This window comes from Homarus americanus, unplaced genomic scaffold, assembly GCF_018991925.1.
Source record: "Homarus americanus isolate GMGI-L3 unplaced genomic scaffold, GMGI_Hamer_2.0 scaffold24523, whole genome shotgun sequence".
In the NCBI taxonomy this organism is placed as follows: domain Eukaryota; kingdom Metazoa; phylum Arthropoda; class Malacostraca; order Decapoda; family Nephropidae; genus Homarus; species Homarus americanus.
Window position 1 is genome coordinate 4,975,994 of NW_024744357.1, and position 25,778 is coordinate 5,001,771.

Here is a 25,778-nt window from a genome sequence, read left to right on the forward strand (position 1 = left end):
CAATATCTGGTTGGTGTACTCTTAGTAGTGTTTCAAACTGGTGAAGGAGGTGGAGGTGAGGAAGCGACAGGTGAACGTGACATTCAGACGCTGCCTCTTCTGCGTCATCGCCAGGTGCTGGAGCACGACTCTCACCGTCCCCACCGGCTCCTCTATCACCTTCCTCTGGTTCTTTGGTTAAGTTATCACTTATCAGCTTCTCGCCTCACCTACAGCTGCCTCTCCACTATACCAGCCGGATTTACCTGACTTAACAACTATTTAAGTTGACTAATTTATTTGCCTCAATGACGTGTACTCGTGTTGTGTTCAATAAAGCATGATAAAAATTCTACAATTCTCTTTCACACTCGTTAACTACAGGGTTAACATGAAGCACTACAGGTACACCTCTTACCAACGGTGTGTAACAGAACTAACTGACTGACGATAGGTGACCTGACGAGTGAATAAAATATAAAAGGAAAATGATAGAATACAACTGAAGATAATGCTCAGCAAGACAAACAATGACAAACACGTATTATTAGTACAGTAAACTGTAAACCTTTATAGTTAGCCATGTAATAGGCAGTTTTCTTTGATAATATCACGAAAGAAAATATTTAGGGGTACCTGAAGTAATATTTATATGCACTCTATATTACTTTTACTTTTTTGCTTTTATTCGCTTGGGCGATCGATCACGTCTCTGTTACGCACTGTTGGCAAGTACTGGGCATGAACTGACTCCTGAATGTATCTGAGCCTGCTCCAGTGCTTATCAAGTCTGGTCTTAAAAGAGCTCACACTCGGTGCCGTCAAAACACTGGCAGATTGTTCCAAGAGTTCACAACTCTCACTCCGAAAAGTTACCCCTCACAGTTTTCTGGACTTGCTGCTTCTTCAACCTTGAGCTGTGACCCCTTGTGGGGCGAGCGTCTGCCAGCTCCAGGTAAGGACACTCGACTGAGTAGTGCCCTTTGAAATGTTTATACACCTTAATTAGGTCCCCCCCCCTTGTTCGTCTGTAGTATAAGCTAGGCAATTTCAGGTGCTATAAACTCTGAGGATAGATGAGGTACCGTAGTGCAGGCACCAGTCTGGTGGCCCTCCTTTGAACATTTTCAATCAACTGACAGTCCCTAGTACATCTCGGGGACCAGACGGGGTGACATTACTCCAGGCGGGGAAGCACTTCACTCTTGAAGATCGATACGAGGGACGGACCGTCTACATACCTGAACGATCTTATAAGACCTAATAATTTAGTTGCTTGATTCACCTTCTCGCAATGGCCCGAGAACTTCAGCTCATTATCAACATACACACCTAGGTCCTTTTCACATTGGTTCTTAATTTCCCGAAATAACTTGGCATCATCCGCAAACATTTGTATGGAGGAATGTACAACGTCAGGCATGTCATTTATGAAACAAACAAACAACAGCGGGCCCAGTACACTGCCCTGTGGTACCCCTCTTGTGACGGGTACACATGATGATTTCGTGCCATTAATCACCACACACTGCTTGTGGTCATGGAGAAAGTCTTCTATCCACGCTAGGTCATTTCCCCGAATCCCGTACCCTTCCAGTTTAATTTTCAGCCCTTCATGGGGTACACTGTCGAAAGCCTTGACAAAATCTCGGTATAAATTGTCGATATTACAGAATATTATCAAATATATCTGTAGTCCGGTTAATAATGTGGCTTATAGGTGGTATCGTATTTAATGGACGTTAAATAATATTGCTGTGAGTAGGTTAGGCTAAGTTAGAGACTAAACTTGTATAAAGGAAGATGTACGCATTTTTTTTTTAATATTATCATCATTGTGTTATATTATCTATTGTACTAATCCACTTTATACTGGATATGTATTTAATAACCTAATGAGTTCACTTTTAATAATAATGATACAAGTACTAATAATAATTTACAGTTTATTTCTGAGGGTCGGGTACAATACACCCAGAACAAAGCAATTAGAGTGCGTAAAATGACTCAGTGATAATGTGTAAACTTATTATAATTACATAAATATAATTAAATATTACTATTTTATTCTATATATATAAAAGTTATGAGTAATTTTGTGTATAAAAGAAAAGAACAGTATCAAATATTTATATTGTTCAGTATCTTATTCTAATCATTTTAAATCCACAATAGATACATATATATAAAATTTTAAGATTGAAATCATCTAGATATGTAATAAGACTCAAAAAATATATATTAAAGTTTATACAAAAAATTTAAGTTTAAGAGTATACTAGAGTTGTTTTCGGTGTTCAGTAGTGTTGGCTGACCAGGGGGAAGGGAGTGGCGTCATTACTGTCTCTTCACTCTACCACATATAACACCTACCACAATGCGTATATCTGTGAATACCGATACCAACATAATACCACTTGAAGTTGCTGATGATTTAGAACTTGAGAATTTTAAAGCTTTATGTGAAATGGAGGTGAGAGAAGGAGGAGGGAAGTAATGTGGGGTTAACTTTTATGTGTGTCTTATGTATTATATGCGTCATAGGTAACTTTTTCTCTATCTAACAAAGGACTGAGGATATTTAAGAAGGTTTTTTACATTTATAATATGATATTTCTGTATTTAACAAGCTTTTGGAATTTTTTCTTTGTTAATTTGATTTCCTGTTCATTAACTTCTATATACATGTGTACTCCTGTAAGAATGTTTATTGTGTGAATATTTATCTATTTAACTTTGTCTATCTAGTTATTATATGGGAAGGTAATGGAATATGTGTATTTAAGAGCATTTCTGTTTTTTTGGGGGGGAGGGAAAATTTAATTTATGATATTTTGGGTAATTATATAGGACTAATCCGCTATCGAAATTTATTAAAAACAATTATAGAAACTCTGGGTTTTTTATTGTTATATTATAGTGGACAGTTGTTTGTGGAAATACATTAAAAAGGGATATTTCTAAAATAAACGCTGCTTAATATTTGTGGGTACGGAGAAAAGACCAAACTTTACCTAACCTTACCTTACCTAACCTAACCTAACCTAACCTAACCTAACCTAACCTAACCTTACCTAACTTCCCCGGTAAATTAAACAGAAATAACTTACTATGATATGGTGAAATTTGAGGCATTTTCTGGACGGAAGACGATACGGCCGCGTCGGCGCTATGCAGCCCTGGCGGGTTAGTCCTATATATTAACCATATTTTGTTGGTAAAGGTGAAGGAGACAGTTAGCATCATAAATAACTTATGGAATTGAACCAGAATTTTTTTTAGATACTATTTGCATGATATTGAACACGACAATGGAAGTGAGAATGCGTAGAACCTAACCTCACTTAACCTTACTGGTAATGTTATAGTTTTTGTCATGCAGCGAATTTTAGGATTTTAAATTTAGGTTAAGTTAGGTTGAAATTATGTTTTTCCATTGTTTTTTAGTGTGTGTGTGTTTCGAATGACTTCCAAATAGATGCATGACCAAAATGATAATTTTACCACCTTGCCTAACTTGCTAACCTGGGCATTGTTGTTTTGATTTTCTTACTTACTATCGTCCAAACAGCGTCACTAGAAAAAAAATGAGCAAATTCAATCCACTATAAATCGTACCAAACACGCACAGTGAGATTATTGTTTATTTCTTAACTTGTGAACACAGGCGTAACCTTGTTGAAGTTTCTTATAAAAAATAATATACAGTAATTATTTACAACTTCACAGTCGCTGATTTTTCTTTGAAAATTTATTTTAAAATGCGGTAATTTCACTGTGTTTAATAATGGACATTGCAAATGTGTTAAGTAGTGTTTATTTAAAAGTTCAAGTTAACCTAACCTAACCTTAAACTAACCTAGCATATCTTAACACTTGCCGAGTGCGAACTTACTGTTACTGAGACGGGGGGGGGAGCTGCTGTGTAGTCCTCCATATTAACCTAATATAGGAATAAAATTGTGGGAAATTAACCTTATATTTGTAGTTTAAACTTAGGCTAAATGGATCACTTGAAGATGAACCCCAGCTCTTCACATGATGATTAAACCCCCTCTTACTACCTGGTGGGGTTAGGTCAGGTCAAATTAGCATTACAGCACTTAGTCTAATAGTTGAAATAAGCTGTGGATCTAATCTTTATGTGATCAAACTCGATATTCATTTCATGTTGGAATGCATCGTAGTGTACTGTATTTTACACAGGTTGGGATCCCCGTAGCGGAAATGATGGTGTTGTTCAACGCTCGGCAGCTCACAGACAACCAGAAAAGCCTAAAGGATTTTGGCGTGAAGGACGGAGATATTATAATGATCTGCAGAACCGGCATGGCACAACAGCAGCCGGCGCAGCAGAGGAGGCCGCAGCGATCTCTCCCCTCAGGTACTGAAGATATCGCTAAAGTAATTTTATTTGGAATGAATGAGCATATGAAGTGCGCTTTACCACACGGGCTTGTACATAAGGCTGAAGGCAGCATATTAATTGAAGGAGAGAGTTACATGTAGCTTGCCTGTGGTGGGGTAGGCAGAGCAGTGGACTACAGTATTGTGTGAATGTTGTCTTAGCATTAAGCAGACCATAAGTTTGTTTTAGAAAGCTCGTACATTTGCTTTTATAATTGTGTACATAAAGAGTGTGGTACAAATGTTGACTTAAGTGTGTACTGTACTGTATATACCGGGTCTGTATTCAGGAAAGATTATGTTGGTCATAGATAGGAAGAGCAAATGGGTGATTGTTTTCATTTGTTTACTATCATCTTATTATTTTATTATTATTGCGTGTAGCTACATAAATACTACCAGGGAATGTCATGAGTTTGAGGTCTGTAATACTTCACTCATACAAACTGTAGAATTGGTGTTATTTTCCCTATCTTTTCTTACTTGTTTCTTTTGGCTCAATATTAATCTGAAATTATAAATTGGGTATTTTCTTTTCTTTTTTTTTATCAATAGTGAATGAACTTCATTTTAGAGGTCTAACACAGTACAGGGACAAGAATTAGGTACAGACTTGCTAACACTGATCATTTTGTCCTGTCCCTTGAAAATTACAATTCCTCACTGCCCTAGCCTCTCAGGGTACATGTAGCTATATTTGGAACTGTGTAAAGGATGAGGATCGGGCACTGTTGGGTAATGCTGTACCAAGGTGACACAGCATTGATGTTAGATGATAACATTTCATCCATGTAAGCTGTTTGAGGAGAATGGTTAATTAATTTGGCATAATATGAAGGAAGTGGACTTGAAGTTGAATGCATCCAAGAGTGCAAAAAGTTTTATGTGTGAGGAATAGATGGGATTAAATTATCGTAGTAGTATTTGCTTGGATCGAGATGGCCTGGAAGCTGTGAATAAAGGAAGATTTTGTTCATTGTTTGGGATGTAGAATGGATAAGGTCAGCTTTGGGGGAGTAGTGGTCAAGAATGGGTAATGTAAGGTGAAGAGCTAACCTTAATGAATGGGAAGATGTCGTAAGAAACTTGCAGGAGGGACTGGAGTGCTTGTTCTAACGCTTGAGTGATGCTGTCATCTAACAAACCAAAGCCATGTTAATAATTCATCAGCCTTATAAGACAGTGAAGAGGTTTAAGTGTCAATTTAAATTAAGTTGATGGTATAAAACAGATTTGTATCATTGCTCTTTTGTTTATTTGAAAATTATTTATATATTTTCTCCTGACATTTGTGGTTTTGAGGGACAGCAGTTATTTGTTCCCTGATAGACAGTGTGAGATTACACTCTCTCTCCTGCTTGATTTAGGAGTAAGTTTCCCATTTATAAACTGTCAGACAACAACCATAATACTTCCCTCATGAATGTTCTTACTAAATAATAAGTTTGCTATAAAAAAAAGATGCATTGATTTAATGTTTACTTCAGAGTCCAGACACTGGAACATGGCAGCTTATGTGTTGTACCCTAAATTTGGTTTGGAACAGAAATTGGCCAGATTGACTTCAGCGGAATTCAACTGCCGGGAGTGCGTCGGAGCAGCTCGTCATCGGCAGCCATGGGTCAGAGCCTGTCGGCAGCCGTGGGTCAGACCCCGTCGGCGGCCGTGGGTCAGACCCCATCGGCGGCCGTGGGTCAAACCCCATCGGCAGCCGTGGGTCAGAACCCATCGGCAGCCGTGGGTCAGAACCCATCGGCAGTCGTGGGTCAGAACCCATCGGCAGCCGTGGGTCAGAACCCATCGGCAGCCGTGGGTCAGAACCCATCGGCAGCCGTGGATCAGACCCCATCGGCGGCCGTGGGTCAGACCCCATCGGCGGCCTTGGGTCAGACCCCATCGGCAGCCTTGGGTCAGACCCCATCAGCAGCCGTGGGTCAGACCCCATCAGCGGCCGTGGGTCAGACCCCATCAGCGGCCATGGGTCAGACCTCGTCGGCGGATAATAATGAAGGCCAGGTGGCAGGTCAGGAGGGTGAGGAAGAGCAGCAGGGTGATGATTGGGACTTGGGCCTAGGCAGTGCAGGTGGGAACAGTGTGTCAGTGTGTGCCTTCCTCACCAATGACTCTGAGTGCTTACAACACTGCAAATTGATGACTGGACCCATTGTTCCTTGACTTGCACTTGGTATTAAATAGTTGGAGGAACCACTTTACCAGGTGCATTTCTTAACGGGTATTTTGATGTGTAATTTTATAACCTCACCCTTGTCCAAGGAGACTCACATATTGTACCCACCATTAAGTCTGTAGTTTGATGACCCAGGTTAACCCTAGACATAGCCAGCTGGTATGTGTACTAAGCAAGAAATGAAATCATGACCTCAAAACTTTAGACCTTATTCAGGGGGGGGGCTTAGAGGCTACAATTATTCTACCACTGGAGGCTGAGAAGTGACAAGTCTTGGCACCACAGTAGTCTCAACAACCTTGCCTTCTCTTGTTTGTCATTGGTCATATTGAATTCCTCTTACTAAGCATCTGTCCAATCATAGGTCTGGCTGCTCCATTGTCATTACTACAGTTAGTTAGTTAGTGCAGTTACCTCTTGCTGTCACCACCAGGAGAAAAACTGCTGCTGCATTACACATTTCTTGCATTACCAGCATTGTAACCCATATTCCAGTCTACCAGTATTTGTTTTCAGTTGTAATCATTGCATCATCTGAGGTAATGATCCACTATCTTGTTCAGCTGGTAGGTAGTTAGTTGGTGATGGTCTTAACTACACTGTCATAGGGAGCTCAGTTGGATGGTGCACTATAAGTAACTTGATCCATCCTCAGGGAACTATATTTGTTAACTAGATGGTTGTTTGGTCTGTAGAATGAGATTGTCTGGTTTGATGCTGATATTAGGGTTCCATGATCCCTATTTTGGGCACAGTACTATGCTATATTACTTCAGGAATTCGCCCCTACAGGTTATGGGCTCACACCTAATACATGTTGGTTAATGGGTATATATCGCACTCTTTCTTGTACTCCACAGATGAGTCAAAAACCCTTCTTTAGGTTCATTGTGTGTTGACTTGGGATCCCCTTCTGTTTCAACATCATTGGTGGTATATTTCCTTATTTGGAATTTTTAGGAACTTAATTTTTAACCTCATACTTTCGTAGCATATATGATTGCCTCAGCCAGGAAGTTCTACGAGGCTTTTGGCATTGGGGGAATTTGTAAGGTTTATATCTTATTATTTATTGTAGGGGTCTTGTGCCTCCTCCTTTGGGTTCCTAGTCACAGTAGCTAGGGATTACAACTTTATATTCGTGTCTCCTTTCTTCTTGTTGGTTGCAGGTTCTTGAGTTTCCATGGAGCATCTCAAGGTTATGATAGCTGGATTAATTCTGAATATCCATAAGAGAATCAGAACAAAGGGATTCAGATTGTATCCATTCTCCCAGTGGGTCTGTTGTGGGGAGTAGTTCTGGGTCCTGTAAATGTGGTGTGATGAGTGACAAACAGTGGTGGTGAGACTGTGGGGGTTACTGGTGCCAAGACTCCACCACGCAGCCTTCAGTAATACCTATACTACTGTAAGGTTCATTAGTTATTGTCAAGGCAACAAGGTTTTGGCAAATGTTTGATGAGTACAATACCAGACAGCAGTGTTGAGTGTTAATGTGGGTCAATCAGCGACAGACTTGACGGCTGCAATACAGTACAAAAGGTCTTCTTGTCCCGATCCGGTTATAGAATGGGATTTCCAGGGTCAATCCACATTTTGAATTTTGTGAGGTAACAGCATCTTGTAAAAGTAACTTTATCACATTCCCTCGGGGTTATGGGAGATCAGAGGGTCGTATGTCATCACTTATCATGCAGGTTATCACTAGTTAAAATTCCATTGTACTAACTTTTGAGTCATGTTGGTTGTTGCATGTATTGATAAGTGCCGTAGTCAGTCTTTTGTTTTGCTGTTGTTTATACCCATAGAGATAATATCTAGTACTTTGATTTCTTTCTAAACTTTATGTTGTTTCAAAAATTGACAGCTTGTAACAAAAATATTGGGTTTTAGTTTGCTGTGTTTAATTACGTAGTGGAATATCCAGCACGAGATGTATTTGATCCGGCTTAAGTGAACTTAATTTTGTTTGTTTTATCCAACTTACTTGTTTTGATACTTACCGAGTATATCATCAAGATCACGAGTACTTGAATGCCTTGATAAAATACAGACACAGAGCCACCAGACTTGGCTTCCTCACTTCTTCAGTAGTTGTTGCACTTACAGGAGCAGAATCCAAAGGCTTGTGATATTCTTCCCCTCCACTACAAAAGTCCATTTGTCTCTCTCTCTCTCTCCCCTGAACCACGAACCCCAATATTTAGACTCGTGAACCCAAAGCCATAGACTGATACATTATTCTCTCCATTGATGCTTGGGATTCACGAGTCTGAATCTAATGGTTTGTGGTTCGGGAAGAGAGAAGCGAACGGACTTTAGTAGTTGACTTGTACACTTATAGGAGCAGATTGTGAAGGCTCTGATAAATTACCCCCTCCCCCATTTAATACCTCTTAGATCCTGTAACTTTCCTCCTGGCTCTTTATTATTCCCCTAGACTCCCTGTTATTCCCTCCTCAACTACCTATTATTCTTTCCAGATTTGTTGTTGGGATTTTATGTGGGAGAAACTACCAAAATGAAACCATAAATCAGGCCTTTCTTCATAGGTTGGGTTTATTTACATCTCAAGTTATTTGGGGACCTTTTCTTATAATATCCCTGAATTTTTCCCCTTGTGCATCTTCAGTGTTTTGTGTTTATTGATGGAACTTCACGTTAATATTGATTTTGCCATCGCCGCACATGAGTCCACGACACAAGCTATAAATCTTTGTCAGAAGTCAAGTCTTCCAAGTATGTAGAGTAATAAGTTTTATACTGTACCACAATATGCGCAAATTGTTATCCAGAAATTTTGTTTTATACCAAATTGGATGTGAAATATAATCGAGAAACTGCATTGTACAGGTTTTTTTTTTTTTTGCTGGGGGAGGGGGGGCGGGCTGAATGACTTTAGCGTCGTTGAAAAGTGGCAGTGGTGTACATCTATTGGTTGTTGATGGTAAATAGTTCTCACACGTAGAGTTCAGTTCAGGAAGAAAAAGGAAGGACATTCTATAAAAGATATTGTCAATTTATATCGGAAATGTTCACCCCTACTGTATTATCTAGATTTATTTTTTTTTTTACCACAAGAGAAGGCTGGCAAGGTATTTTTGTAAATGGAATACTGTACGGTATAGATTTAGAAGTAACTTTTGAGGACTATGCATAAAACTGTACTTAAATTCTGTGTTGAGGCAGCAGAGATGAGGTTGGTGTTAGGGTGAATGTACAGAACTGGGTCTTGTCTTGTCTGTGTGTTTAGGTTAATGTCTATCTGTCTGACAAAAGATTAAGGGAGATGGGTGTAAGGAAAGGGAGGGAGGTAATGTAAAGTGTATGTATATATTCATTTAATATGTTAGGCCTGTACGGTCTCACCCAAAAGTTGGTTAACTCTCCCAGCCAGCTGTTGCTGTACTGTCTGCTTCAGATGTTTGAAACTGTCTCAGTACCAACCAGAACATGACACCGATATAATGAATCTAAATGTTCGAAGTAACAGACTCAAGCTCATACATCTGAAGCAGGCAGTGCAGCAACAACTTGGGCTGGGAGAGTTAACAAACTTTTGGGTGAGACTGTACATTAAAGGTAAATTTGAACTGACACAAGTTCAAACTTTTGTACACACACTCCAACCAAAAAGTATCTTTATGGAGTGATCCAATGAATTTCAAAATGAACACTGTGACTCCAATTGGCTCGCTAGGGTTGTCAAAATCTTTCGTCTGTTGTGTCATATTGTCTAGTGCAAAATTTTAAAGATACTTTTTGGAGCGAATGTACATAGACATTGACTATTTCAAGATAAGACTTGGCCTGGAGTTGGACAGCACCAGACTTCTGTACCTGATCACATTCACTGAAAGTAGACTACATACACAACTGTATGATAAAAATTTCTTCAGGAAAAGGTTAGGATTTACTCTTCACAAACACATTCAGAGTACAGTACATTAGACTTGACTTGACTTCATTTTGCTGGGTCATCTTTTATGTTGGTTGTGGTGAGTCAGAATACTGCACCTGTAATTTATTCACTTATAATTTTGTTATATTCCTCATAGTTTTGTGTAGGTGTAGTGTTGGTGCAGGAAATCTTAAATGCAGCGAAGAATTTGTAATTTTTGCACATCTACAGACTTTGGCTGATCCCGGCAACTCAAAACTGTACATATATGCACACTACTTATCACTGGTCAGTGCAAAACATCTGCAGCCAGTCACAGCTCTTCCTATATGAGCAGTTTGGTTTTCATCAAAATGGCCACCAAAGCACATGTTGAGAAGGCAAGTCAATCTCACCTTTGATTTTAACATATTCTATGGAAAACTCTTCTCCACAACTTTCTGGCTCCCCTAGAGACTAAATCTGATATAAAAATCACAAGTCCGAGGAGTATATATAATCCTAGACCCCAGACACAAACAGTACTGTACACAGGTATGCATGTAATAAGGGAGCTTTGGCAGCATGCCACAAGTACTAAATCGCCACCTAGTACTGGGACAGCTTCTCTTGTAACAGCTCGTTATACTGGATGTTTGGATCACTACAACTCTCAGTGCTCGCTAGTTTTCATTTTCTTTCTGGCCTGAACAGACAAAAGACTGATAGATAATATGAATCACCAGAAGAATCTCCACCCCAACTTAATTTACTTCAAGATTAACCACCGTAACACTAGATGGGGAGATGAGGTTGGGTTAACATTGGGGTGTTAATCTTTAGGTGAAATAAGCTGGGGTGCAGATTCTTCCGGTGATACTAATACTGCTCTTATACATGTAGAGTAGATCTGGAGACATTAGGTACCCATGTACAGTAGCAGAGTTAACCTGGCTGCTATAACAGATATTACTTCACTGGGATCTTTAACCCTTAGCTACACCTTTCTAAGTGTCTATTAAACATTATTTGGGGAATTTCCTGGAGAAACATAATGTACAGTATGTCCTGTGGCATGATTTTCTAAAATATTGTTTATACTCATTCAATCTGCATATGGTAAAGTTTTACAGAATAGGTATTTGATGTGCAGTCTATAAACCAAGTAGCAATTTTAAAAACAGTTCAATACGTGTGTTGCGTATTGAATGATGTCTATTGTAAAGGAATTAAGTCATTTTTCTACAGTTTTGAAGCGTGTTACCTGCCATCACTTGATGTCACTCCTTTGATTCTTTTGTCATAGTTAAAGCTCCACTGAGAGACAGCATTGGGTTTATATTTTGTTTCAGCATTTACAGTACTGTACCTGGTATTCACTACAGTAGTGCATCATAAATCTTACTAATTCTCAAAGGCCTCCATCTAGGACATACACTATCTCAGGAAAGAGAGTTGCTGTGGTTGGCCACAATAAAAACTAACTTCATAAGAATAACAAGTGATGGACTAGGAATTTGTACATCTTAAGTTTTTTTAGTTGCTTTAAATCGACTCTATGAAACCCTTTCTTAATTGACTGACTGAGATAAAATTCTGCCATGCCCTCTAGTAGTTTCACCCCCCTCCCACCCAGCTCGAGTATGAAACCCTCATCACTCATGCCCCTGATGACCAAGACTCTTTGTCGCCCTTGTGTGTACAATATTTGGATTCCGTTTTAGAATATACCCAGCTGAGCTTTTCCTCACTTGTGTTAAGGAGTCTTATCTGCGAGTCAGAGTTCACATAATGTTGTTTTTGGAACCTTTGTGTATGTTGGTGTACTGTACATAACTTGTGTGTATGTTGGTGTACTGTACTGTACATAACCTGTGTGTATATTGGTGTACTGTACTGTACGTAACTTGTGTATATGTTGGTTTACTGTACATAACCTGAATGAAAGGATTAAAAGATTATATAGTGTACAAGACTTACTAAACACAACCTCATTCTGGTGCACAGTGGAAGAATAAAGAGAACTGTATAAAAACGACAAAAATTGCCAATAAAATAAATAAGAAAGTAACACAGTACTGTACATCACAGCCTCTTACTGACCCAGTGCCCCACAGAATTAGCAATAATACTCGATGACAGTCATTCACGTTAACCAGCAGCTTTAGGCTAATTATTCTATAGAAGACAAATACATTCTTACCTCATAAAAAGTATTTACCCGTATCTAAAAACCGTGAGAATAAATTTTTCTTTATACTGTTTGTTTTAAGATTTTTGCAGTGGGTGAAACTAAATCCGTCCCAGGCGAAAACATTGGAGCTATTACGTCCTCGCACGCAGCTGTGCACAAGTTTAGGACGGCACCCACACAGTCACTACATAGAGAATAGATAATAAAAAAAATAATAAATATCAAGAAACATCTTATTCAAGCTTTGTTCATTAATCTATCATTATATTATTTTTAATAGAGTAAACATTATATCAGTGAGTGGCAACATACAGTAAAGAATAATGATAGTAATATAACTACTGTAGCTGCAATATAAACGTTTAAATAAAAATTTTAATAAGTCAAGATTATACTGTAAAACTACTACAGTAAACAAATTACTAAAAGAACATCATATCATTACAAACAACTGTACAATATAATAAATAGCTATAACTCAAACTTAGTCTACAACATAAATCTCATTCTCATCTAATTAAACTGTACAGGAAAGGAAAAATTCAGATGTCTTCATGACCCACCAGTACAGGTTACTAAAACAGTCTTATGCCAGTTTAGACACCCTAACATGTCCTCATTGTAAAGAGGGATTAAAATATCCTCCGTGAATCTGTTTGTTTTTTTTAATTAGTACTCTAGTGTTTGGTAAACCGGTACAGTAAAACAATCTTTATACAGTTTGGTTTCCCATCATCATTGTACATATTTTCTCTACTGTATATGAACAACACTTGACTGGTCAGTAGTCATGAATACTTGACCTTCTTTCACCTGTACACACTTCTGTATAGTACATGCAGTAGTCCATTATTCCCATCCTCCATTGTACCTCAGTCTGTGTTTATGCCATCAACATAGAGTACTGCATAGTATTCTTAGTCATGCTTGTGATGATTACCGTCATGTACATTTTCTCCAGACGTCTTAACCAGCTTGGCAGTCCTGTGTTTACAAGAGCACAAATCTGTAATGTAATGTACAGTCCTGTTGTCTCTTCTGCTGTTCCATGATCTCTGAGATTCCGACTCATGAACCCAAAACTTTATGGACAAAATAATACATTGGTGTCTACTGCTTGGGGCTCACGAATCTTAATCTCGGGGTTCATGGAACAGCAGAAGAGGTGATTGTACATTATACTTTTCTCAACTTTCATGTTACCTACTCTCCTCTCTCCAAGCTGTACGACCAATGTTAAGAAAATCCACCCAGTCTGCTGTTGCACTGCCAGCAGTGACGAAGGTACAGATCCATCTATGTATCACCAGTAGGGCTCACACTACTCTCTTTAAAATCCCAACAATTTATCATATCTACGTACCTATGAAGTTCCCATCCCTTATGGAGGTCGTCTCTGCTATGGACTGTAAACAGGTGAAAGGCTGCGTCTATGGTAACTTTCCTTCCCTACCCATCAGTGTTAGCCAGTCCGTGTCCTGCTTTGTTAACTCTATAAATGTTCAATACACATTCCTGCATTGTAGTGTTGTCTCTCATGATGTTATATGTAGGTCCTCCTTCTTTATCTCTTCTTTGAACAGCTTTTAATTTCTTTAGTTTCTTTTACTCTTCTGTTTATTATATTTATACATTTAGCATGCTTGTGTAATGTGTTATTGTACATATTACAGAACATACATTCTTTGAATGTTTTACTGTTAATATAATGGTAAAGTTGCTGCATCCATCCATTTATCCACCCACCCACCCCTCCACCCCTCCATCCATGCATATACTGTACAGTACTGTACTTTGACATAATATGCAAAGACTGTAAGACAGGTGTCCTCTGTGAAAAGATTAACTTGATGTTTTGCATGAGAAATAATACTGTACAGCAGTGGTATTCAACCTGTAGTTGGCACACCCACTGACCCGTATTATGGAGTCCACAAGGGTTTATTAGAAAATTTTGAAATAATTGGGATTCTTTGTCAGAGTGAAAATATGTAATAACTTGATACAACTTTAGAGAGAAACTTTGTGTGTTCTGAATCAGTCATGTACAGGATGTGTGTATTTACCACAGACTGGGCCCAGGGAGAGAGAGCTAGACTTGTGTAACTGTATACTGGATATATATATATATATATATATATATATATATATATATATATATATATATATATATATATATATATATATATATATATATATATATATATATATATATATATATATATATATATATATATATATATATATATATATATATATATATATATATATATATATATATATATATATATATATATATATATATATATATATATATATATATATACACACACAGTATTACCCCGCTTTACGCGGTTTCACTTAACGCGATTTCTCATATACGCGGTGCCTCGCCAGAACCGAACTTTCACTTAACGCGGTTCATCTACTCATATACGCGGGAAGCAGCGCGGGCACGATGCGCACAAGGTCGCCCAGTCATCAAAACATTACCGAGTTCTTCACCCGCCACCCACCACAGCTGGCCCAAGTCAGTGATAGTGGTAATTATAGTGAGGATATGGACTTATATGGCCTTTGAGGGGTTTGACAAAGAGGCCCTGCAAGCCTCTGTGGTGGATAGTGATACAATTGATACAAGTGATACAGGTGAGGGCCAATAATCTGACCTCTGCCTCAGAACCAACCCCCCATCCCCTTGTGCCCAGCCATCTTTTCTACTAATGTAAGTGTTAAAAAACCTAATATTATTGATATTTCTCTTAATTATTAATTGTGTGTGCATACCATCATAAAGTTAAGATAATATTTTTACTACAACATAGTTGTGTGTCATCAAAAAGTGGAGTTTGGGGGTCGGGCCAGTCTCTATTGGAATTAATCCCATATGTTCTGTTGTTCACTTAACGCGGTTTTTCATAACGCGTAAATACTTGCGTATATATATATATATATATATATATATATATATATATATATATATATATATATATATATATATATATATATATATATATATATATATATATATATATATATATATATATATATATATATTGAATGTAGATCCAAAGTTTTGGTGCCTTCCACTATACTATTTACAATGACAAATGTGGCTGAGAGCCTACAAAAGGTTGGGAACCACTGGTGTACAGTATCTATATTGCTTGCATGTACATATTGAACTGGTATAATGTACAGTACTGTACCGTACATTGTTGTGCAGTGTTTGTTTAGTCATGCAGTATGCATGATGATGTGAATACAGTACTGTAGTTGGTAAATATTGTTTTTGTTTTTTTACTGTAGTTGCCATTTATGATATATAAGTACAGTACTGTACTGTCATAAATTAGAGATTGTGTGACTGATTATAATTTCTGTGTTAATATTTAGTTTAATTGTAATTTTGTTAAATAGACTGAAGCAATATGTTTCCCCTGCTCACTATGAACAGAATATAGTACCTTAGGAGTCAGTATTACTGACAATTTACCTATTCACACTGAATATATCTTTAACCACCCTGTGTACAGAGTTCTCTCTCTGCTCAATAAAATCATATGACATTAGCTAAATAAACTGTTAATAGTGGTGGGGTTAAGATGGAAAAATAACTTCAAAGTATTATATTAAACTAATGCATGACAATACTTAAAGAAAGGGCCTTGTGTTTACCAACGTGACATCACAACTCGTTTAGTAACTGCCTTAGTCAATTTCTGCAAATTGTAACAGTTGCTGAGGAAGTTAGAAGGAAGTAAAGTGTAGACAAAAGATCATGTAGAAAGATCCTTGTCAGCAGCTGGTGTTTAAGAGGAGAAATTTTGTATTAAAACAGGTAATAAAACACTGTACTAATACGGTACTGTATACAGTATAGCATTGGGGTTATATTGAGGCAATAATTTAGTACAGTAATATACTGTAGACAGAAGATAACTTAGAGACTGAGCATGGATATCAACAATCATACTTTTAATGATGAAATGTTACGTGCTGTACTCATTTCTCTTGTGGAACAAATATTTGGGGAAGATCAAGGTTGTCCACTTTTGGTTTTTAAAAAGATTTTCTGAATTAAAAATACCATACATAGTAATAAACAATAGCCAGAAGCTTACATGTAGTTAATGAATAAATGTACAGTATAGTCATTGTATATTATCATTTATTATTGGTATGACTCCATAGATAGGGGAAGCATGCTTGTTCTTGCACCAAATTCTGTTAGCAACATTGTATTGCATTACCAATAATAAATATTTTCCACGGGTAGCAAACCAGGAGGACCCGGCCATGATACGAGACATGCTGTTGGCCAACCCCGAGCAGCTGGCCCTCCTGCGGCACAACAACCCCAAGTTAGCCGAGTCTCTCCTCAGTGGGGGGATGGGTAAGTTATCCAGTGTCTTCATCTTCAAGGCTTTACAGTAGAGGATTCATATCTTTGCTCTGGCACCACAGTACAGCTGCCCAGGATGAAATTTAGCCAAATATGAAGTATTCGGCGGAGGGCATCATATAACAATTATTTTTGTTATGGTCCTCGTGCCTCGAGTATTCGTGATCTCATCGAGAAGCTAAACTGAGGCTGACTACGTACTGTACTTTACATGCTTTATGCCTTTTCTTTCTCATTCTCTTTTCCATTTTATAAAAGACTTAAAACTACTGTAGTAATGTCTTTTTAATTATGAAACAAAGAATAATTGATTCTTGTACAGGTATCCCTCACTTAACAAATGAGTTAGGTTCCTGAAAACCATTCATTAGGTGATTTTTAGGTACGTATCTCAATTAACAGAACAAATGGGAAAAATAGAGTTTGGTTCCCAGACGACAAGAAAACACCAATATTATACCCAAAAACATTAAATTGGTTCACGAACAACAAAAAACCTACTTAATTATTGATAAATATTATACAACTACCCTGTACTGTAGTTTACTGCCGAACACATTAAAAACATTATTAAAAAACTATAGATGAAAATAGGCAGTTAACACCATTAAGGAAAAGCTAAATGAAAGCTTAACACAGCCACCATATGCATAAGACACAGCTGTCCTGCCTCAACACTCACCAAGCTAGGACGCTGCCTGTGCCAACCCTTAGCAACTGGGCTATCCGCCACCCCACTTATTGTACTAACTCTCGCACTCAAAGAATTGTTTATTCCCTTTGTTTTTGGCCTTATAATAGTTTTTTTTCTGCACATTATGTATGAAGGATTGTGTGTGTGTATGTAACTAGGGGGGAGGATATAATAATAGTAATATCTCCATTAGCCAGAATCCCTCAAATCCGGAACTCTCTGATAGCCGGAATTGAAATTTTCTCAGAAAAATCATTCTTAAAGCCAGAATTTTCCAGAAAATTCCGTCTTTGGGAACGATTTTCTGGGGGGCACGTTTTCCAAAAAATTCTGAGAAAAGTTTCCCAATACCCGGAAAATTCCGGAGATGGCGGGAGACATTTTCCGGGTTTGAGAGATGAAAATCGGGCGCATATTCTGGAAATTCAGAGAACAATTTTCTGTTACCCGGAAAATTCCGGGGATGGGGTATTTTTTTTCAGCTTTGATAGAGTCGTCTCGTTACCAGGAAATTTCTCATTCCCAGAAGTGCTCTGCACCAATTGTTCCGGCTAACGGAGATATCAGTGTAATAATACAGTAGAATGTTGATTTAAAGCAATTCAATTTAAAATTATTGATTTAAATCGACACCCACAATCAAGTACAAAGTATTAATTTAAAGCGAATCTTTCCTATTTTACGGGAGTCAATCTGGCGCATCATATGGAAATACACACTATTTTAAATTTGCTCCTAATGTTTACTGCTAAACGCGTCTCTGGGCACACTACACGGCTGCCCGCCACCCTCCCACACCCTCAGTTCTCGTACTGACGCTCTAGTGAACGGACATATTGTGTGACACTATCTCCTTCTACCACGTGCATCAACCATCGCCACTATGTCCAAGAGGCCAGCCACTACAGTACATCATTAACTACCCCAAAGACCAAGAAATCAAGGCAAGCAATTACACTGGAGCAGAAAATCAAAGTGCTGGAAGCACTGCAGCTAGGAAATGGTGCTTCAAGTGTGGGGCGCCAATTTGGATAGTGATGTGGATAATGAGCTGGTCGAGTTGGGCTCTGCATCTTCAGAGGATGAATTGCCTAAGTAAAGTTGATTGAAAATCTATTTTTGTTAACACAAAGTAATTAAAAACTAAGTTGAGAGGAAAGTGAAAGTGCTTGGTGAGTCAGACAAGAGGTAGGTGGAGCGCGGCGCCAGCATGACCACCCTCTCACATCAGCTAATCGCTAGTAGACCATTTCGTGTCCCTTAATTTTAGCTGTGTTGATTTATGCGTGTTTTTTTTAACATAATACTACAAAAAACAATGTGTTGTTTATTCTAGGAGATGGGCTGAGGTGCATCTGGGTAGACTCTCAGTCGTTTTAGTATTTTGTGTTTCTCTCAAGTACCAAACTAAATTTTTTCATTGAAACAACACTTTGATTTAGTGCGAATTCGGTTTAAAGCGACCTCTCTTGGAACGTATCTCGTGTTATATCAGTGTTCTACTGTAATAATGAAATAAATCAAAATTATAATAAAAGATAAAATAATAATAATAAAGAACCATATATAAATACAAAAAATAAAAAAGGTCAAGAGTGAGAAATGATATAGGTATGTTGTGTTGTCAAAGTAAGAGAAACAATTGAGACCCTGCAATTGTGTGTAAATGAAGCAGAAAGTCAGATCAGCAACCTGGGACTTGGTCACAAATTTCGTGATGCCATATGGCAGCAGGGTCTACCATTAGACAACACATTATGCTTCCAATATCTTCACAGGCGGTAGTACCTCCCTGTTTGCTAGCTGCCTGCTACCTGTGGCAACAATGTTACTTGTAACACTTAATAAGCACACCACCAACATCAGCTTCAAATTCAAAGAAATGAGGGCTCACCACAAGGGGTCAGGAATGGCAGAACACAAGACACAGGTAGATGTTGGGTTGTTATAATCAGTGAGTGAGATTACTTCACTGCGCATATCTCAAAGATGGCTCCTCCAGCTGACTCCTGGAGGCGTGTGATTTGAATTTTTGCTTGGATCAAAATTCATATAAGTGAGGGTAACTTTCCTTAAATTAGGAAATTTGTATAAGCAAATTATCTTGTCTCTAACATCTGTAAAGCTAAGGATACCTGTACTTAAGTCTACAATGTTTCACTAGTTTCTGCTTCATAGAGTTTCTTTTCTTTTCCGGGAATTTTTATAATGACTCTCCACTTCTGTGTTATTTGTCACACCTGGTCAGATTTGCATATAGTGTTATTAAACTTTTCATGTTCAAAGCTCATAATTATCATAAAAATACAGAAGCAAATTTTTCTACTTTAATGATTATCTTGTATCAGTGGTTTAGACATCAACATATACTTGTTTGTCCTCTGTCTGGTTATGACTCGGATAATTCATTTTCAGTGTATACAGTAGTTCTCTCTCTCTATCTCTCTCTCCTCTTTCTTCTCTTTCTCATGTTCCCCATACCTTTCCATCTACCATGCCCCACATAGCAGTATTTCCTGACACACACACACACACACACACACACACACACACACACACACACAATCATCACCACTGGTACTGATGCTGTTCTTTGTACGGCAGATGACTTTGTAACTGTACTCCGGGAACAACAGGAGATGAGACGAAACCGGGAACAGCAGAGAATCAGGCTGTTGGCCGCCGACCCGTTCGACATGGAGGCCCAGCGTCTTATTGCAAGCGAGATTCAACAGGAGGTGAGAGGTTAACGGGAACTGAGTATAGCGATAATGTAGTACAGTATAGGTTGAGAAATGTGGTGGTAAATGAGATTGGGTAAGCAGTGTCTGTCATGTCTTACTTAAAGCTTAATTACTTGTTCTCCTCAACATAATACTTCCTTGAGATAAATGTACAGTATATATCAGGTGCCTACAGGAGAGCTCAGGTTCTCAACTGGCTCAGCCATATTAATATTGTTATTATTATCCACTCTGTATCTATGTTTTTCTGGCAAAATAAACTGTTTCAATTCAACTATGGTAAGAGGATCTAGTGTCCTCATATTTCATATCTGCGTTGACTCACTGGTGATGCCATAAACTAACTTGATATTGAACTTATATTGTTGGCTTAGAATTGTAGCTGTGCTTTGTTTTTAAAATGTAGTTTTTTTATGTTAGGCGCGTCTTACTAATTTAGGTATTTTGTCCATGTATTTTTTTGCACAGAATATCAACGCCAACATGGAGGCAGCCATGGAGTACAACCCTGAGAGTTTTGGTACAGTTCACATGTTGTACATTAACTGTAAGGTCAACGGCCACGAGGTCAAGTCTTTCATTGACTCAGGTTGGTGCTACTTTTTTCATTGTCATAATTCAGGTACTGGTATTTTAAATAAAACAAGTAACTGGCAGTGTACAATAATATCACATTACGGTAATTCTCACAAGTCTGTTGATTCTGTGTTGATTTTAATATTAAAATCTGGAATGTTAAATCATTTTGTCCCTGAGGCATGTGAGGAATTATTTACACTATGATGATAGTTTAAATATCATAACTCACATTGCTTTAATGTTTTTGTGGTTTCATTGTGATGTTTCAACCCAGGTGCACAGACTACCATCATGTCACAAGCTTGTGCAGAGAGATGCAACATCATGCGGCTGATGGACACAAGGTGGGGAGGCATCGCCAAGGGTGTCGGCACTCAGAAAATCATTGGTCGCATCCACATGAGTCAGATACAGATCGAGAATGACTTCTTGGCGTCCTCCTTCAGTATACTTGAAGACCAGACAGTGGATATGCTTCTAGGACTTGACATGCTGAGGAGACACCAAGTGAGTGTCATGACCTTGTTAGTGTTCTTTTATATCAGTTTCCATTCTTGAATCACCCGAAGATTATGAATTCCTGCTTATTTCACCTGATGATTACACACTCTAAACTCCTTTGTTCAGAGGGGCTGATGTGGTCACTAAACACTATATCAGAGGAGGTGGTGTATGAAGGAAGGATTGGTGTGTGTGTGTAATAATATATTAATTATTAACGGTTTATTGAAAGAGCATGGCAGCCGGAAGGCTGAAAATATACAGTTACATAATTGGGGAATGGGTCACTTGATTGACAAATAATATACAAGTAACATAAATAATACAAATATGATATATAATGACTAGATGGGGAGGTCATACTACAGGGCATTTCAACATAGAGACTGTGTGTGTGTGTGAGTGTGCACATGCATGTGTGCACATGCTCCCATCACTCAATTGTCAGCCTGCTCCCAGCTCTTCCTACTGTTGTGGAGATTAAAGGATGTACCAGGTGATTTGATGCTTGGTATAAGAAGATGTACCAGCTAAGTCCCTCTGACTCAAGGGATTAATGATTATTGGGAGTTAGGTTGGGGTTTTTAATCATCAGGTGAATTAGCAGAGATTCCTAATCCTAATGAGATCTCCATTCTCCTCACCCCACTTTAAAGCTTATAGTATATTGTTCACCAGACACTTGATATTTACAAGTCTTCAGTTATACGAAAGATAGCAATACAATGACACAAAATTTATCACCAATGTATTTTTTTTTTTTTATGGTCACAGATGTGCATTGACTTAAAGAACAACAAACTCCACATTGGCACGACTGGAACTGTCACGAACTTCTTGGGTGAGAGTGAACTACCCGATTCTGCCCGACTCACATCACCCGACGAGGAAGAGGCTATGCAAGAGTCTGAAAAGACAGCCAAAGAGTTGGACGATCGTGTGTTAGCGGAGGCTCTTGCGGCCAGCTCTAAAAATACTGATGGCAATCCTTCAACCTCCGGAACAAATATGGGTTAGTTTATTGCGAGTTTGTGTTTACAAACAATAAATAGGAGAGGAGGGAAGAAAATAGTATAGATAGAATGAAGAGTAATTACAGGCAGAGATTACAAGCAGATCGTCCTTCTAAGTTTTGAATACGTATTAACCCTTAAACGCCAGCTAAGGATTCCCTGCTCCGCCCCCCTATATGTGTAGAGGCAACACAAGGGAGATGGCAAAAACACTTGTACAATTTCCCTTCATCTGTACTCAGAATATTTAAATGGAATAATTGTCTCGTATTAAGTGATCTGTACGGTCACTATTCCTATAAAGTGATGGTTGCGTACCTGAAGCACACCGCCTTATGGAAAAATATTGTATTAACAGTTGAATCAATGGGAGTTAAGGGGTTAGGAGGTCGTAGGGTGGAAAACACCAACGTGACTGCCATTTTGCTTTACAATTTGTTATGTTATTGTTAATTTTTTGTTCTTTTATAATAACAGTGTTTTAGTTAGTCTATGTTGGTGAGTGACGGAAAAGTAGCCGTCAAGAATGGTGAAGAGGGAAAATGATGAAATTGCTGGACTGTGACTCTCTTAACAACTTTTAATGATAAATCCTTTTTAATTTAAACTATTTCTAGCAACAGTACAGTATACCAAATGTGAATATACTTGTAAAAAATTACAGTCCGTGATAACACATGTGATGAGTAGGCAGGCTGGAAAAAGACTAAGGTATATAGAGTAATATAACTTGGGTTGCCAAGTCTGAATTTCCTGTCATTACTGGAACTGTCAAGACTCAATTCCATATCAAGTGTTTCATTACCAGTTTTATCGTACAATATAGCAAAACTTTTTATATTTATATTAAGGAAAACAGCAATTAGCCTAATAGCATACCTTTATATACCTGAAGTGGAGATAAAGTTGTTTACACTGAATCAGTAATACCTCAGTCATACAGGGCAGTGAAATCATCAAGTTCACTTCTTATGATCACATATGTTAACTGTGAATTTATTCAGGGTAAATACAGTACCAAATCATTTCAATTCATTACCAAGTAGCCTCCGTGGGCAGCATCTAGAAGTGTTCGCCAGCATCCCACCTTGTGTGATGCTATGCCCAGGCAGCTGCACACACCCACTTATTCCTACTTGTGTGACATAGTTATGTTTACACAATAGCATTACTGTACAGTATATCCTTTTCACATCCTTGTTGTATTAAATGTGTTCACTATATACTTTTAATGCATTATAACCAATTTATGTTATAAATAACACATTATAGGGAACTGACTACAGTATACTCAGAACATTTAAAAGGTATAATTGTCCCATATAAAATTATTTGTACTCAAAGAATTTAAATGATAAAAAATGTGTATTTATTCAGCAGCAGAGGAACAGAAATCGTCCACCTCCGCACCATCACCATCTCCACCACCCAAGGCTGCAGCTTCACGACGGACGGCGTATCCGAACAAGACAACTTCTCAGATACCGACGTTCAAGAAATTGTACAAATAGGATTTACCAGAACACAAGCTATTGAGGAATTGGAGACAGAATGGCAATAAAACCTGCAATCGCCGCTTTTTGTGAAGTCGTTAAAAATGTAGTGTAGTACGGAACTGATGAATACTTTGGTTAATAATAATTTAGGTGCACAGAAGTTGAGGGATATTAATGTATTGCTGTAAATTATTGAGTACAGTATATATTCTTTACTGGTTCATGTTAGTGATTCATTACAAGGATTATGTACAAGTCTCTTTTGGTTCTTTATGGCATTTGCTAATGGTAGGGTAATGGGCCCAGCGTCCACAGCTCTGGCTGCTGTCATATTCTGTCACATGCTAAATGGTAAGGCCAAGTGTGCTCTCCCCCTTTTTACATTTATACTGTCTTCTTCACCCGTGCTCAACATGGTTTTACTTATAAAAATTTAAGTTTTTTATACAATAGAACAAAGTAGATTATTTCAGCATTTTTTATCAAACGTATAGTATAACAATTCTGCATTTTTATCGTTAGTATATTGGTTTATTTATATTTTGTGGTTCACTTCAAATTACTAAATGTTCACAGAGCCTCGTTAATTATGCAAATAGATTTACAAGTACTGAATTTTTTTTTACATTTCAACTATACTGTACATACCTTGGTAGCATAAGGGATGTGTGAGGTAGCTTCAGTACTGTACAGTATTTACAAAAGTCTGCTCATTGGTGGGTAACAACATGCATCTGAGGATACTTTTATTTCTTTACAGTCGATTCATTGAGCTATACTTGTGTGCAAGGTTCGTGGATGGTGCTTTACTCTATTGGCATAAACAGTACACTACATAACTATGAACATCTCCATTGTAAATATCGCTTTTGTTAATATAAACCCAAATATTTAGATACCCTCGGCTTTCTTTATCATCACCATGCATTGCTCTCCCCCTGGTCGTCAATGCCAGGCACCGACGTCTTTTGAAGGTAATGTGGAACAAAACAAACGAGCAATTATCTCGACACCAAGACTATTTAATTACTCGCCTTGTTCCAATAATGTGATGACAACAGTTTTTAAATAATTGATACCTTAATTGCTTTGCTAAGTTGGTTAAGTGAGAATATAAGTGAATGAATGAAGAGAGAATGGGTAGTAAGTTGGTTGGAGAGTATAAGTGAATGAATAGAAAGAACACTTTTTAGAGTAAAGACACAGACTCCTCTAGGTATTACATAAGCCAACATCTGTCAAGCATTGGCTGAAGAACTGATGAAAAAATAAATGATACTCTCCTCTTTGAATGGAAGAAATATTTTAGAGGGTAACATTAATAATTTTAAATTAGAAGCAAAATTTAGTTAGTAATTTGGGGGATTTCAAACAACTTTATTTGACAGGATAATTTTTACAATAATGGAACAAAATAGAAGACTCCTTACCCAACCTTTAGCTAACAAAAGAACAGGATAGAGAGAGAGAGGGACCAGATCTATCCATACTAGGGAAATGTCTTTAAAATCTAATAGTGAAATATATTGAATTTATAGAAGATCCCAAACATGAAGGAATTAAATTAAACTGAGTTCATTCAAAAATACAAAAACTCATCCATACAGGAATGAGATACAGTACATAGTGTTAATTGTCATCATATTCAAGAGTAAAGAAGTACAGGTATATATTACAGTATCCTCTCAGAATCAAATT

General features: G+C 37.8%; 1 protein-coding gene across 4 annotated transcripts; it reads left to right on the forward strand.

The window, feature by feature from the left end:
- Positions 1–2,280: 2,280 nt before the first annotated feature.
- LOC121877890 (protein DDI1 homolog 2-like) lies at positions 2,281–24,978 on the forward strand. 4 transcript variants are annotated; one of them, XM_042383830.1, is made up of 8 exons: positions 2,281–2,452; positions 4,186–4,363; positions 5,933–6,469; positions 16,928–17,044; positions 20,352–20,485; positions 20,960–21,080; positions 21,345–21,577; positions 22,346–24,978. In XM_042383830.1, exons 1-8 carry the CDS (start codon positions 2,357–2,359, stop codon positions 22,586–22,588), a joined length of 1,659 nt encoding a protein of 552 aa, XP_042239764.1. In that variant the 5' UTR covers positions 2,281–2,356; the 3' UTR covers positions 22,589–24,978. The 4 variants fall into 4 exon arrangements, with proteins under 4 accessions (XP_042239764.1, XP_042239765.1, XP_042239766.1 ...); XM_042383831.1 differs by having other exon boundaries at positions 5,933–6,418; XM_042383832.1 differs by having other exon boundaries at positions 5,933–6,409.
- Positions 24,979–25,778: the final 800 nt, after the last annotated feature.

Bases quoted from the DNA above. Each gene is read 5' to 3' on its own strand.
- LOC121877890 (XM_042383830.1), top strand. From the start codon at position 2,357: ATGCGTATATCTGTGAATACCGATACCAACATAATACCACTTGAAGTT. The intron at 2,453-4,185 runs GTGAGAGAAGGA...TATTTTACACAG, and splicing joins AAGCTTTATGTGAAATGGAG to GTTGGGATCCCCGTAGCGGA. The intron at 17,045-20,351 runs GTAAGTTATCCA...TTTGTACGGCAG, and splicing joins TCTCCTCAGTGGGGGGATGG to ATGACTTTGTAACTGTACTC.